This window comes from Haliotis rufescens, unplaced genomic scaffold, assembly GCF_023055435.1.
Source record: "Haliotis rufescens isolate VD_foot unplaced genomic scaffold, xgHalRufe1.0.p SCAF_88, whole genome shotgun sequence".
NCBI lineage: Eukaryota > Metazoa > Mollusca > Gastropoda > Lepetellida > Haliotidae > Haliotis > Haliotis rufescens.
The window spans coordinates 315,190-331,254 of record NW_025964381.1 but is presented as its reverse complement, the minus strand read 5'-3'; the positions used below and the strand labels follow the sequence as shown (position 1 = coordinate 331,254).

General features: G+C 41.6%; 2 protein-coding genes across 4 annotated transcripts in view; both read left to right on the top strand.

Moving 5' to 3' along the window:
- Positions 1 to 16,065, top strand: part of LOC124114577 (TSC22 domain family protein 3-like) — an 83,739-nt gene that overhangs the window by 34,986 nt on the left and 32,688 nt on the right. Inside the window, exon 1 of one of the 3 annotated variants that reach the window (XM_046475203.2) lies at positions 10,729 to 11,188. The exons of the other annotated variants lie outside the window; for them this stretch is intronic. Coding sequence (XP_046331159.1) covers positions 11,001 to 11,188 — 188 coding nt within the window. The 5' untranslated portion in view covers positions 10,729 to 11,000. Of the gene's footprint in view, positions 1 to 10,728; positions 11,189 to 16,065 lie in introns of those variants that run through there. 3 annotated transcript variants of the gene reach the window in all.
- On the top strand, positions 1,922 to 2,985 carry LOC125377293. The gene is made up of 2 exons (XM_048390248.1): positions 1,922 to 2,518; positions 2,603 to 2,985. Exons 1-2 carry the CDS (start codon positions 2,069 to 2,071, stop codon positions 2,807 to 2,809), a joined length of 657 nt encoding a protein of 218 aa, XP_048246205.1. The 5' UTR covers positions 1,922 to 2,068; the 3' UTR covers positions 2,810 to 2,985.

Below are 16,065 nucleotides of genomic sequence, written 5' to 3'. Positions count from 1 at the left end.
GTATCCCTTCATGAACTGAATTCGTTATTCGCAGTCACTGGAATCAAATATTTACAATTTTAAAGAGTGTTTTTTACTTGAATTTGTCTGTTATGTTATAGATTTCTTAAGAAAGACAACTCTTATATATTTCATTTGACAGTAATGTGGTCACTGGACATTGTCACATTTGAGCAGATACTACCTGAATAAGTGCAGTATATAAATGTATAATGATAATAATTAACACGGTCAACATGGTCAAACCATGACAAATAATTTATTTTGTTATTGTTTCACTGAATACGATAAATAATACATCAACGGCTGACTTCTTGTATTCATGAATTAATATTCGTATTTGTTACCCTATTTTTCGTGATATGCATTGTTTTGGCCTCATAGTGTATTCATTGCAGCCCAAATATCAATCCATTCTCTTAAACTGTCGGGGCGGTCGGCCAGCCTAGTGGTTAAAGCGTTCGCTTGTCATGCCAAAGACCCTGGTTCGATTCCCGACATGGGTACAATGTGTGAAGCCCATTTCTGGTGTCCCCAGCCGTGATATTGCTGGAATATTGCTAAGCTGTAAAACTCACTCACTCACTCACTCACTCAAAAACTCAAAAACTCAAAAACTCAGAAACTCAAAAACTCTAAACTGTCATAAGAACCAAAATATATGAATGATATTTTTTCTAAAATTGAAACTTTGTTGAGGACCTGGTCAGTGATCTTTATGTCACCAAAATCTGTCCAGACTCCATTGTTTTGAAATTAGTTTTAGTGAAGGGAGATAATGTTGTTCGACCTGTCCCTCACATGTTTGATATTACAAATACAATGTAACAACCCCAGGCGATGTGTGAGAGGATGTGACGATGTGATACTACACACGTGTCTGGGCGGCCTCCACGGGAGTGGATGTGTCAACAGTCACTACCCCACGTGGTGTAGGTTTCGCTGTGCACTCACAGACTTGCTATTGTAAATATGTTGGTCAAGGTCTTGAAGCAAAAAAACATGTGGGGACAATCCTTGTTATGAAATGTTTTCATTATGAACATGATGAATACTTTCCTTCAGTAGAAGAGGTGATTAATAGAAGCATAATGGATTTAGTTCATTCTCCTGGTCGGAATTGGTAACGGCTATATCAATTTTATAGGATGTGACTGTTTAGACAGATGGATTGTCGATCAATGATGTGGGAGAAATGTGTGGTCAAGGGGAGGCAACTCTGAATGAATGACGAAAGTGCAGTGTTGACAAAGTGGGAGAAGTTTTCATAAAATATATATGCTATACAGGCAAGTCTTTCACATTGATTTTGTATCCAGCCCATGGGTTTTAGAGTTGACACACAACTCTTAGCGGTGAACAAACAGACTGTTGCCTGTAGTACTGAATACATTCTTTCTGTCTGTGCTAGGTTGACGTGTTTCATGTCAAGTCCCAGAAATCATGTTGAGGATTTGAAATTGAAATTGATTCTAAGTAGTCATTTTAAGTCAGTTATAATTGACAATTGACAATGGAACCCAGCTTGTACGAAGCTAGTTGTCCAGAAATCCTGCCGGCCGGACAACTGTTGTGAAAAATGAAAATATTACTGTATAATGCTCCGTTTGTCTGGATATTTCACAAACCAATAATGCAATCGCAAACTATTATTATAACACATTCTAGTTACTACTATGCTCCAATTTCCTGGACGGGGTAGAATAGGTCTTCAGCAACCCATGCTTGCCGTAAAAGGCAACTATGCTTGTCGTTAAAGGCAACTAATGGGATCGGATGGTCAGGCTCGCTAACTTGGTTGATACATGTCATCGATCCCAATTGCTTGGATCGATGCTCATGATATCAATCACTGGATTGTCTGGTCCAGACTCGATTATTTACAGACTGTCATCATATATCTGGAATATTGCTGAGTGCGGCGTTAAACAATAAAACAACCAACCAACCAATTCCTGGACAGCATCAATGCAGGACAAGGGTGTGGAAGACCTCTGGCCCCTTCCATGATTGGTTGATTGCTATTGCCATTTTATTGTAATTCATTTGTTTTACTGGAATAGGGGGAATGTGGTGTGTAAGTGAGCTGTTTGTGTTTGAGTTGTTAGGGGAGCTGCATCTGGTCAGTGAGCTGTTTGAGTTGTTAGGGGAGCTGCACCTGGTCAGTGAGCTGTTTGAGTTGTTAGGGGAGCTGCACCTGGTCAGTGAGCTGTTTGAGTTGTTAGGGGAGCTGCACCTGGTCAGTGAGCTGTTTGTGTTTGAGTTGTTAGGGGAGCTGCATAGAGTCAGTGAGCTGTTTGAGTTGTTAGGGGAGCTGCATCTTGTCAGTGAGCTGTTTGTGTTTGAGTTGTTAGGGGAGCTGCATCTGGTCAGTGAGCTGTTTGTGTTTGAGTTGTTAGGGGAGCTGCATCTGGTCAGTGAGCTGTTTGTGTTTGAGTTGTTAGGGGAGCTGCATCTAGTCAGTGAGCTGTTTGAGTTTGAGTTGTTAGGGGAGCTGCATCTGGTCAGTGAGCTGTTTGTGTTTGAGTTGTTAGGGGAGCTGCATCTGGTCAGTGAGCTGTTTGTGTTTGAGTTGTTAGGGGAGCTGCATCTGGTCAGTGAGCTGTTTGAGTTGTTAGGGGAGCTGCATCTGGTCAGTGAGCTGTTTGTGTTTGAGTTGTTAGGGGAGCTGCATCTGGTCAGTGAGCTGTTTGTGTTTGAGTTGTTAGAGGAGCTGCATCTGGTCAGTGAGCTGTTTGTGTTTGAGTTGTTAGGGGAGCTGCATCTAGTCAGTTTGATCCATTCACTAATAAAAAAGTTGTTTACCTAGATGGTTCTCAGAACAACGCTACAGGGTTTAACCTTGACTTACAGGGGGCACGGGTGGCCCAGTCATCTAAGGCGCGCGATTTGCTGTGCAGAGTTGCGTCCATAAGGCACACCAGAAACCTATGATTGTGGTTTTCGCCACAATAATGAGAAGTTAACTGATTATTTATTGATTACATTCACACCACCAGTGGGGGGCGGTCGGGTAGCCTAGTGGTTAAAGCGTTCGCTCGTCACGCCGAAGACCCGGGTTCGATTCCTGACATGGGTACAATGTGTGAAGCCCATTTCTGGTGTCCCCTGCCGTGATATTGCTGGAATATTGCTAAAAGCGGCATAAAACCATACTCATTCACTCACACCACCAGTGGTCAAGGCTTTCAAGTGGACAAACAGAAACAGACAGACTGTTCTGATAGAAGGGTTAAGGAGTCGCAATTTGCTCTGGACCAGGAGCGACACTTTGTGTGTGGATTTGAATCCATATTTGCCTCAATTACATTCCTTTGTCTCTCAGAACCATGCACATACTTGGGGGTTCCACCAGAATGTATGTCCTGCATCACTTTCTGAGATGCCAACCCAGACGATGGAAATAGTTACTTAAACTCACCATTAAGAACCCCATTATGATTGCCTTGACTAAAAGTAAAGAATTAGAAAAAAATGACTTATCATGTCATTTTTCAAACATTAATTATGTCTATTACAGGTGTATGTTCAACAAGTTCCCAAATGTCTTCTCATGATGTTAGACTATACATTTGTAGTATTTTTTTTATTTTAACAGCATTTAAAAATGATTTTATGAATTGCACCAATCTTGAATTGCCATCTACCACCCAAATGACATGTCCATGATACACTTGAAATAGTGGTAGCTGTTGTGTCTGTGATTTGGGATGTTTACCATCTTGTTGTGTGTTAATCTCAGATGGTTTGCCTTGACCGCTAATGGAAATAAGGTCACATTTATATCTAATATTGCTGATGCCACAAAGTAGGTGTCTTTGTTTGTATTGGAAACTTGGGCATAAAAACAACTGTTCATTTTACGTTTCAGTAAGGGGACATAACTCTTGTTGACTTGGTTTCACAAGCGGTTGCAAATGTCAGTGAAGATTTTATGTACGCTTCAGTCAGTTGCTGAAAATGCATATGTTCCTCATTCAATGCCAAGTTCTTTAGTAAACATTTTTCAATTTGGCTTTAACATCATGAAATGAAAATGGCTCTTGCATAATATTTAGAAACTTTCAAGATCATGAGCTCTTATCCTAATGATTGTTGATTCATAATAAACATTTAACAATGGCTTCAAATGTCCTTAAAACATTGATTTGAGTTCAGTTGGTGACATTCCAACATACTTCAAGTCCAGCCAGTCGAAGGGAGAGTAGGTCGTTCCCAGGACATGCTGCTACCTTAGGACGTTCCAGTGTCAGTAGGCAGCTTACCGTGTAGCTAGCATCTGAAGCCGTCATCCATCACAGGACCTTTTCCACTTGTATGATGGAGAGTCGTGTCTGTTTTGTGTGCATTGCCAGTCAGCTCAGTCATGTATAGACTAGTTTAAGTAGTTACCTCCCTTGCCTGCATCAGCATGGGTTAAGCAGAAAAGTTGGGAACTTGACAGATTTGACTTTGACTGTCTGTCTACAACTGAAATGTGAAAATATCAGAAAACACTAAGACGCCTTTCTGTTTTTTCTGACATGAGCACTGATGTTAACTTTCTTTACACTCTTCCAGTCCATTTTTGGCTCGACTGTAAATTTGGAGCCGGTCTCCCTGATTGTCAGCTTTGCCCTGAGTTTGTTGATACAGCAGCAACTCAATCTCATTTAAATCTGATCCTCGTTCGCTTTGTTTAGCGGAAGCGAGAACCAAGACCTGGTTTTAATGAGATTGAGCTGCAACTCAACGTCTTTGGTCCAGTCGTCTAAGGCGCTGCGATTCGCTGTGCAGAGTTGCGTCCCTTGGGCACGCCAGATACCTATGATTGTGGGTTTGAATCCCGGGTTCACCCTGATTATGTTTCTAGATTTGTCAGCACCATACCCGTGCTCGTGGGTTTCACCGAAGTGGTTAAGGTCTTAGACCTACATCACTGGGCTTTCCTCCCACATTAAGCTGACACGCCACGATATAACTGGAATACTGTTAAAAGCGGCGTTAAACCAAACTCACTCACTCACTTTAATATGAAAGCCATCAGTATTGAGGCATCTTTTTCCTTTGCTATGTAAATGAGCAATCATGGCTGACATGAACGTTCATGGCTGACAAATTCAATGGCGTCATCTCTGAAGTGATGGTCCACAGGTACTGACAGTCACATGAATTACCGGTCTAAGCCTAATTTTTCCGGAAAAAAACTTCCTGGTAATTACTGTAAACAGGAAGACTGTTACCACCTCCTGCCATCCAGGGGGTAGTCTTAGTACAGAATTCCACATCACATGTGTTGATGTTGTTGTTGTTTTTGATGATGATGTTATCGGTGATGGAGCTGCTGGAGGTAGGGGAGGGGGTTTGTGACGTCTGTCAGCCAGGTGTTTCAGTGTCCCTCAGCCGTATCATCATTGAGCCATCTTCTTATAGGGAGTGCCTGAAGTCATTGTGTTTATATATAATACTTATGTACTATTTGAAACTGATTACAGACCACTGGTATCTGAACTGCGAACAAGTACGGGAATAAGTGTCAAAGTTTAAAGTCTTAAACAAATTGTTGGACTGAGTTGTGACATTTAGAAGTCAGCTGATTGTTGACTTACCAGGGATGTATCGGGGATATTGGGATATTTTTATATTTTGTTCAAAATTTAGATGCTTTTAATGTTCCTAGTTTCTTAATTTCAGAAGTATTTCAACACTGTTAATTAACGTTACATTCAATGCAACAATTGAAGTATAATAGCCTCTTCCGATTGGTCCTTTTCTGTTGTTGTTGATGATGATAATGCTTTTTGTTTATATTTCTTTTTGGAGTACACAAGCAATAAGTTATAGAATACAGTTCACGTACAATCTTAAATACATACAAGTTACAAAGGACATCAATAGATAATAGCAAACAACTACCGGCCTTGGAGGAGCAGGTCTACATGTATCCCTGTGAACGTCCCAGATTTCCTCCCTTCTCGTACCTGGCTTGTTTCAGTAAGTGATGAAAGTGGGAGACGTGCTGTAACCGCATCTCACTCTTCCAGTGATAACCTGTGTTTGTTTATAAGCACAGAATATCTACTTCCTGTCTGTAGGACTGCATTATCTCATACCCATGGAGATTCTGGCTGAGAATATAGATCCCCAGCAACCCATGCTTGTTGTTTGAGGCGACGACGTGGACCGTGGACGGGGTGGTTAGACTCGCTGACCACTGACGTTATTGTATTTCAATTCCATGGATCGATACTAGTGATGTCAATCACTGAATTGCTTGGCCCAGGCTCGATTATTTACAGACCACTGTCATATTATTTTAAGGTTGACATAAGCTTGTGTTGTATAGCAGGGACCTTCACATCTCTCATCAGGACCCTTGAACAAAAAATATTTAGGTCCCGTTGATAATGGCAATAATTACCTGGTATTTGTAAAGTAAAATTTGAATACCTTATATCTATAATGTGATAAATTATCTGAGATTGAAGTAAAGTTGTTTTCATCAGACAATTCTCACTATTCATGCTGGTCTTATGAAATATAGAAAAGGGGAATAACCCCGCTCAAACAAAATGCCAGTTGACCCCATTGTGATCAGTTTACAAACCTCTGCCTTTCAGAGTGTTTGACAAAACTTAAGGAAAGAAGTGAGACAATTGTTTCTTTTAATGAATGAAATAACATTTACCATCAATAACCAAATATCTTCAGCAATGGCATCATTGTGTTGAAATGTAATTTTGGGATTAGGATTGGTGACTTGCTGTGATACAAGCTGGGTCTGATGTGTTAGTTCTGGTGATGAAGCTGTCGTGTGAGGCTCTGTTTCATCTCTGTCAGAACAGGATGCTGGGGATGAATGGAACATGGAGGATCCTCGACAGGACAGGCTCCCCCTCCCCAGCTCACCCACCATGCTTGTGTCTTTGTCACTTTCCGGGACAGTTTATTTGTTTGTTGTTTTCCACACCACTTAGCAATGTTTGATCTATAATTACGTCAGTCTGTAAATAATCAAATCTGGACCAAACAATTCAGTGATAGATGTCATGAGCTTCGATCCACTCAAAGGGGATACGGTGACATGCATCAACCAAGTCAGCGAGTCTGACCGACCAAACCTGTTAATCCTCTTTGACGACAGGTGTGGGTTGCTGAAGGCAAGTTCTGTCTTACCTGGATCTCCATGGGGACACTTGATTGTGCCTTTTCGTGGGATGTCATGAATATAAGCCACTCTCTCCTCCCTCCTAGGGATTCATTGATCTGTCACAATTTGTGTCCTTATTAGGCATGAAAAGAAGTGTTTACGTTGGCCAAAACAGCATGTACTGTTATTGAATTTGAAAGTACTTGCTGAGATATATTTTTTTATAAAAATATTTTTAAAATCGATTTCTTCACACTAGTATCTCATAATGACATTTAGTGTTTTATTAAATTTATACATATGAAACAATTTGAAACAATTTGCAAGACTGATGAAAAGTGGTTACCTATCGAGACATTGAGATTGTATGTGTTTGTGTGTTTCTTCGTGTCCTCCCGCCTTTGTTGACAAATGTGGCTGCCGTGTGGGAGGAACCGGACCCAATTAGAAGGGGACTTATCTCGTGCTTCATGCAGGTGTGTCCCACAGTGCAGCATGATGTAAGGCAGATGCTCTATACCTGGAAAGGCTATTGTAAAGCTCAACCTCTATCCTAGGTAATCTGCCCACATTTACCTGCTTGCATCGCTACAGGTACGCTCACCCCATTGTCAAGAAAGGAAAGGGTGTTCACACTTTCCGTGATAACCGAATACTCAGAATTCTTTCGGAGAAAAAACCTGCCGAACCACTACATGTTGTGTTAGCTGTGCTGGGTTTAGCTGTGGAGGTTTGCTTTGAGCTTATGTGTTTGGGTTAAATGAGTGAAAATAGACCTGTGACTGTGAAGTGAACAGTTTGACCCAGGGTGGTTGATCGTCCTATCCTTTACCACACTGCCTGATGAACAAGCTCCAGTTGGGTGATGAGTCAAGGGTCATTTCCCAGAACCCGATGCAACTATGGTCTACCATAATACTCAAACGATTGCTTTAAAGCAAGTCAGCTTCTGTGAACATGAAGTGTTTGATAGGCATGACTTAGAAGTTGATGGATGACAAGGTAGACACAATGTATGGACAACAACTTCTTTAATACTGTAAAAGCGTTCGGTATAGATCCTTTTTACCATTGTCAAGGAAGGACAACGGTATAAGGATCTATACCGAAACGTTGCCTTTACAGTATTACAGAAGTTGTTATTCATAAATTGTGTCTACTTTGTTATGTGAACATGGTTGTCTGGTATGGTTTTATCCAACTGTGAGCAATGAGGACATTACAATAAGATCTGAAATGCATTATAACATGACATTTTCAACTCCCATTCGGAAGAAAAAAACTCTGTACAATAACGTTGTGAATTTGAACATTTGTTTGGGGTGATCTCCAAGTATGAGCTACGTAAAATATTTGTTAGCAGTTTGAAAATGTGAGCATGTGGTGATTGCAGTCCGTCAGTGGGTGAAAACAAGCGGCCTTGATTTGTGGCAGAGACAGTGTTGTAGTTCCAGAAGGGCTTGTATTGATTGGGGAACACCCCTGACTCAAGCTCTATTTATAGAGACAATTATGTTTTAAGTCTCTGTTGGTGAAGTTTTATGAATGGAGACCAATCACATCCAAGACGAGGGTTCATGAGATCCACATGTTAGCCCTTGGCGTATGTTTAGACTAATTGGTCTGTAGAATGATTATGATTACATCTGGTGTCTCTGATGTTTTGATCAAATATACCTACAGGGCATCATCATAGATTAATGTTGGCTGTATGAGGATTCTCGGTATTGTGGGGAGGTGGGTAGACTAACATCTAGTCTCTGAAATGAACATATCGTACAGAAAAAACAATAGTTGTTCAATTATCTTAATAAAAATATAATAAAAGGGAGCCCAGAGACTCTCTTCATTTTCAGATACTGATACTACAGTAATCTAGACTTGACAAACACTATAGACTTGCATGGGCTGTATTTGATATATTTGTATCAGGGTCTGTGAGACAGATGAAGGAGGTGGGGTGAAGTGGGATTAACATTGCTTTCAAGATAATTGCACTGATATAGCGTGTGTGTGTGTGTGTGCATGCTAGTGCTAGTGCTAGTGCTGGTGCTAGTCAGGACTAATGTCAGTTTTATAGTGTTTGCTCACTGAGATACCATGCTGCAGTTTAACATGGACACTAAGACACAATGTCCTGACTCTGAACTGCTAAAAACAAATATTCCCGTAATACAGAAACCAGGCAAGGTAACAACAAGTAACATTTTTGTTGTCTTTTGCTGTCTTTTGCTATGGCTGGGAGTCAAACCACCAAACCTCTTCTTTCTGGGCACTCCCTCTTTTCTCTAGACCACGGAGGCGGACCTGTTGGTAATGAGTGTGGTTAATGCTACAATTGATCGTGAGATCATCTTGGAGATACCTGGTGTGGATTCACGGGTAGAATTGTGAATTGGTAGATTCGACTATTGGGGATCGGGTGGTCAGGCTTGGTGACTTGGCTCGTACCCGGATTGTGGGGATCGGTGCATGTGCTTTCAGTTAATTTGTCCAGTCCAGACTTGAGTATTTACATGTGGCTGTGAAATAACTTTGATATTGCTGACTACCTATCACTATATGGCGTGCAAAAGCAGTTAGGAGGCGACAAATGGGATCGGGTGGTCAGGCTCGCTGTCATCGTATCCCAATTACGTGGATCGATGGTCATGATGTCAATCATTGGATTGTCTGGCCCAGACTCAATTAATTTAAGACTGCCATCATATAGCTTGCATATTGGTGAATGCAGGGTTAAAGAAGTTAAAGAACACTGTTTCTTTCATGTTACTATTGTTAATATGTTAATGACAGATTAACTATAGTAATAAAGAAGAATAGAAGTTTCTTTTAGTACTTTTGAGTAACATATATTCTATTACATGTGGTAATAGAGTTAAACCAATGTTACCTAAAGACATATGTAAATAAGGTACAGTTTGAAAAAATAATTCACAATCAGTCTTAAAAAAATAAATGCTTTTGGCAAGGTGTTGATTTCATATGTAGCTGTTGGTGTGATTCTTTTGCCCTGAGAATTCAAAACACTGACTTAAAGACCTTGTTTACAAGCTGCAGTATTTGACACAATCCCAACAAACCCCATAGCCAGGACATCAGAATATGGAGCTGTGGTATTTAGGGAGTTTAATACACGATCGAGGGGTCACTGACATCTCGTCTAATCCCTACACACTGCAGTGGCCTTTCCTGTATACAGAGTTGTTGTTGACAGCGTGAATGTTATCCAGATGCATTGTGGCATGTGGTGGTTATTGCTTCAAGTCTTCTAAGGCAACCAGTATGAATACATGGTGGCATGTATGCAGGTAGTACTATGCCTTTGGAAATAGGTTGTGTGCTTGACATGTATTGATCACATATAAAAGGCTGTGGTATACATTCTAAATAACATACAGCCAGGTAACACCTGCCATAAATAGAAATTGAATTGAGTGTTATTTTGTATCGATCCTAACTCCATGAACTAGATGTCGTCATGGCTCTGAGTCTAGTCCCGCCGAGCCAGCAGTAACAACACTGGGTTTGTTATTGCGGGCTTCATGAATAGTAATGAGGCGACCAGGCCTGCTGGATGCTGATTGGCTGTCCTCCATGCGTGAAAGTGGTGATCAGCTGAGATGAGAGTCTGAATGCTGTGTGAGAGAGAGAGAGAGTGCCACCTGAAGGCTGGAAGACTGATATACATGCCATTACCAGCAGATGTGCCTGTACTGCTGACTGGTGGCCAGACCAGCTAGCAAGTGGTCGTGGGAGTAAAGTGTGTGTCACGCTGGTTTGGTGTGTGTGTTATAAACAGACAATCCGGTGCAGGTCTTGGTGCTTTGCTATTATTCCTGCCACGGTGGAGTCATACGTCGGCGTCTTCATGCCGGAACTTATGTGCCAGGTAAGGAAGGAGAACTTGGCCGTCTCAATGAGTGCCGCCGCTGTGATTATCAGAACGATGGAAAAATCGGCGGACATGGTTGAACAGTTTCCCTCGTTCCATTCGCCGGATCGGAAATTCCCGGACAGTTTTCTGGTGGCAGCATTCTCCTACCTCAAGTCCTATGGGTAAGGGAGGTGGGGGGGTAGTGCTTGTATCAATACTCTTCTCTTGCAGGGGTGGAGCGGAAGACTTGCACTGTTAGGTGGCTTCTCGTCTCTGCATGATGTGGTAGGGGGATCAATGAAGCTTATCATAATATTGATGTGCTGTGAGGCTGGTGTACCAGGATACCTGGAGTGTATCAGGGGAGAGGGAGATGTGTATGCTGGGATGCCAGTCACCATCGACCACTTGCTTGTAGAAGCATCCCCCTATACTGTTGGTTGTTATTTGGATTTAGGTAACCAGGAAACTAGAATCGGCGCCAGGAGGGAGTGTGCCTGTTGAATTGTGTTGGGCATCAGTCAGGAAATGCATTCAGAGTTATTGAATTTTTTAAAAATGCGCCAAACAAAATCGATGAAAGCTAATTGTGTATGGTTTGGAAAATAACATATTTGTAAGTTAGAAAAGATATTTTGTGTAGAGAGACTCTTTTGGGGCAACACTAAAGGACATGAACTAGCTGGTATGTTTCAAATAATGAGGCAGATATGTTGCATTGTTGACAAAATTAAGTCTATTCAGAATCGGCCTTAAGCTAGCAGGCAATACCACGTACCTTGGAGAACAAGGTAGAAGGGCTGTCACCATTGTTATTGACAACAAAGAAGGGAACAAGCAATTGAAAATAAGATCACCAATTTCAGCCCTTTTTTGTTGAGATCAAAGTCCACGTCCAGCATCAGTTGTCAGTCACAGAAAGGTGTGTTCGGTTATAGAAGCATGTCATGGTGTTGAATAGGGAATGTCACCGGATGGGTCTGCCCTGTATTGTTGTCAGATCAAAGGCTACAAAGCAGGTGCTTGGTGCACCTGACAGTGACGACCATTTGAAGATAGTTAGCACAGTGACCACAATCTCTAGACAGGTAGCACGGTGACCACAATCTCGAGACAGGTAACACAGTGACCACGATCTCGAGACAGGTAGCACAGTGACCACAATCTCGAGACAGGTAGCACAGTGACCACGATCTCGAGACAGGTAGCACAGTGACCACAATCTCGAGACAGGTAACACAGTGACCAAGATCTCGAGACAGGTAACACAATGACCACAATCTTGAGACAGGTAGCACAGTGACCACAATCTCCAGACAGGTAGCACAGTGATGATCTCAAGACAGGTAGCACAGTGATGATCTCGAGACAGGTAGCACAGTGACCACGATTTCGAGACAGGTAGCACAATGACCACAATCTAGAGACAGGTAGCACAGTGACCACAATCTCCAGACAGGTAGCACAGTTACCACGATCTCGAGACAGGTAACACAGTGACCACAATCTCGTGACATAGGCAACTTTGTGATGATGATGATGATCATCATCATCATCATGACGATGATAGGTGACACCAACATGATCACAAAATAGGTTCGGTAGCCTAGTGGTTAAAGCGTTTGCTCATCACATCACTAAGACCCAGGTTTGATTCCCGACATGGGTACAATGTGTGAAGCCCATTTCTGGTGTCTCCTGCCGTGATATTGCTGGAATATTCCAAAAAGCGGCGTAAAACCATACTCATCAACTCACTCACTCACTCTCAAAATAGGTAAAAGATGCTATGATCTTAATAGTTAGCACAGTGGCTCCAACAGCTGACGATCCCTTGACAACTAACACACCTGCCAGGTAGGCAGACAGACAGGTCGACAGGTATCCCACCATACATTTGCTTTAGTTTTAGTTTTGAAATCCTCATAGTATTCTCATCACACGTCGGAGACATGAGCAGCACACAGCGCTGTGATTTACTGACAGACTGGTTATGTTGAGTCTTGTGTCTGGTTCTGTCCTGACATTACAGACTTACTTGTGATTCATCCACACAAGGAGTTTCTCTAGTTTGCAGTGTTTACAATTAACATAAGTCGCCTAGTCTGTGTAGTAAAAGGGGCGGTCGGGTAGCTCGTCACGTCGAAGACCCGGATGATTCCCGACATGGATACAATGTGTGAAGCCCATTTCTGGTGTCCCTTGCCGTGATATTGCTGAATATTGCTGAAAGGGGCGTAAAACCATACTCACTCACTCACTCACTCACTCACTCACTCACTCACTCACTCACTCACTCACTCACTCACTCACTCACTCACTCACTGTAATAAAATGTAAGGACATGTGACATTTCCTTGTGCACAACCCCTTTTACCTTTAGGGAGACAACACAGATAATTTTTGCGGACTAGTGAATATAAGGGTTGTAACGATTCACAAATACCTACAATATTATTGATACTTAGGTACACACAGTACTTGAAACATCAGTTTGTGAGATCACAATATGCTATTAATAGAACAGGAACTAATAGAGTTACCTCCCATAATGGCAGAAGTTGACACCTGTATGCTTGTATGGTGGAGTAGCCTGGTGGTTAAAGCGTTTGCTTGTCAGGGCGAAGACAAGGGTTTAATTCCCCGCAATCCATGAAGTCAGTTTCTGGTGGCCCCATATATTGCTGGAAAGTGGCAACTCACTCACTAACCCAACTTCCGGGGTAGAATAGGTCTTCAGCAACCCATGCTTGCCGTAAAAGGTGACTCTGCTTGTCGTAAAAGGCGACTAACGGGATCGGGTGGTCAGGCTTGCTGACTTGGTTGATGCATGCCATCGATCCCAATTGCGTGGATCGATGCTCATGATATTAATCACTGGATTGTCTGGTCCAGACTCGATTATTTAGAGACCGCCGTCATATAGCTGGAATATTGCTGAGTGTTGCGTTAAACAACAAACCAACCAACCAACCAACCCAGCTCACTAACGCTGTTCTGCAGTGCACCGTACAAATTAATACATATACATATATATAATGTTACAAATTGAATAATCTGAATAATCAAAACTTTATTGAGTCAAATAAATTAGAAAAGAACAGCCTGTGGTCACATGAAAATCTGCTCAATATGATGCAAGACATTTCAAAAGGGTTTCCATAGCGATGACATATGCAGGGAATGCGGACACAGTAACGGGTATTATTTGAGTCGCTGCATGTATTAAACAACATGCAAGAAACCAGACAGTTTTACATCTGAATTTGATACATTAGAATTTCATCATGTCAAACAAGTGAAGTTTATTGTTCCCGAATGAGGAAGTGTTGCAACCCTTGTCAGTGTATAACCTCCCCAGGCAGAAAAAACAACACTTGTGGTTAAAATCAGGAATTTCTAGATACATTTTCAATCCTCCACAAATGTATAATTGGATGATGTTTTTATTACTAGAATTGCTACAAAACTTTAAGTCAGTACGGTCATTGAAAAATGAAGATTATTTTCCCCTTGTGTTTTGCGATGGTATCCTGTATCCGCCTACCGTATTCGACGTAATACCCGCCCAGGGCGCTCTCAAAATTGAGTTGAAAGATAAATTTCGTGGTTTATGCTGACAGCCTGAAATGTTCATGAACGACAGATATATTTTTCCAGAATTTAATTGCCCATAATGAAGGGTGCATATAACACACGATTGCGTATTATACGCGAATAAATAAGTCTTGTGTACATTGATCAATCGAAAGGGGTGCTAATTGGGATTGTTCACTAGCTAATATGTTAGCAATTATCGCCATGGGCGCTTATTAGAGCGGGGCGCTTATTACGTCGAATACGGTATATCCACTGGCGCCATGTTAATAACTCACCCATACAGGAATTAACATGTCTGACAGTGTATGTGAAAAGTGTGTCGGAAATTCATATTCACAAGGGATGTAGGTATTTGTATGACTAACAGGTAAAAATGTTACAGATGTAAATTATATTTTAATTACATCTCCAGGTGAATAATTACAGGTGTGCTGCCGACTTAATTAACATGCCATTGTGATGAGCATCATGCTCTATGTTGTGATGGGACGACATGGTGTAATTGTCCACACAACGGGGAATAATGTTTTGATTCCATCACAGGGACAAATTGCAGATGTAGTGTGGGCGTGTCAGATATATAATTATAGATGTGATTTCTTCTGATGTCATGGAATCCGTTGTAACGATAAGAAGTCTTCATTAGACTGTGAGACTCTAATAGGGACATTTTACAAGCTCTGATGAGCATAATATGCAGTCAAGTTATGATGAAGTCAATTTACAATACAGTCATGGTGGTGAGTATCAGAATAGTTGGATTTGATAACTGGAAAAATATTAACCCAGAAATATTGTAACCATTGAGATTTCTGGGAGATTAGAGCTGCTGACCTGTTTGTAATAATAGTAATCATAATCATAATCATAATCGTAATCATAATGGCGGTCAGGTAGTCTAGTGGTTAAAGCGTTCGCTCGTCAAGCCGAAGACCCGGGTGCGGTTCCTGACGTGGGTACAATTTGTGAAGCCCATTTCTGGTGTCCCCCACCGTGATATTGCTGGAATATTGCTCAAAGCGGATAAAACCATACTCACTCACTCAAAATCATAATCAGCATATTTATGATGCACCAAATCATCACCCTACAGCATCCTTAGGGCGCTACATTATTACCCCGGTCAATGGATCACCTTTCTCTGCTCCCTGGGGAGTATACACCCCAAGCTGCCTATAAAGGCGCTGGATGGTTAACAGTACCCATTCACTGCTGGTCCAAAAATCCAACTACAATAAAAATTGGTTTTGTGGTATTCAGGGGTCCCTGGTTTCAAATTGTATGGGAGCGAGTCTCAAAGACCCATGACCCCAGGGATACCCTAAATTTCGAACACTCATTGAAGATCCGGGGTAGAATTGGTCTTCAGCAACCCATGCTTATCGTAAGAGGAGGCTAATTTGGATCAAGTGGTATGCTCGCTGACTTGGTTCATGCATGTATCCCAATTGTGTGGATC

Excerpts from the sequence above, each read along its gene's own strand:
- LOC125377293 (XM_048390248.1), top strand. The coding sequence starts at position 2,069 with ATGTGGTGTGTAAGTGAGCTGTTTGTGTTTGAGTTGTTAGGGGAGCTG. Across the intron at positions 2,519-2,602 it reads ATCTGGTCAGTGAGCTGTTT|CTGTTTGAGTTGTTAGGGGA; the intron begins GTGTTTGAGTTG and ends CTGGTCAGTGAG.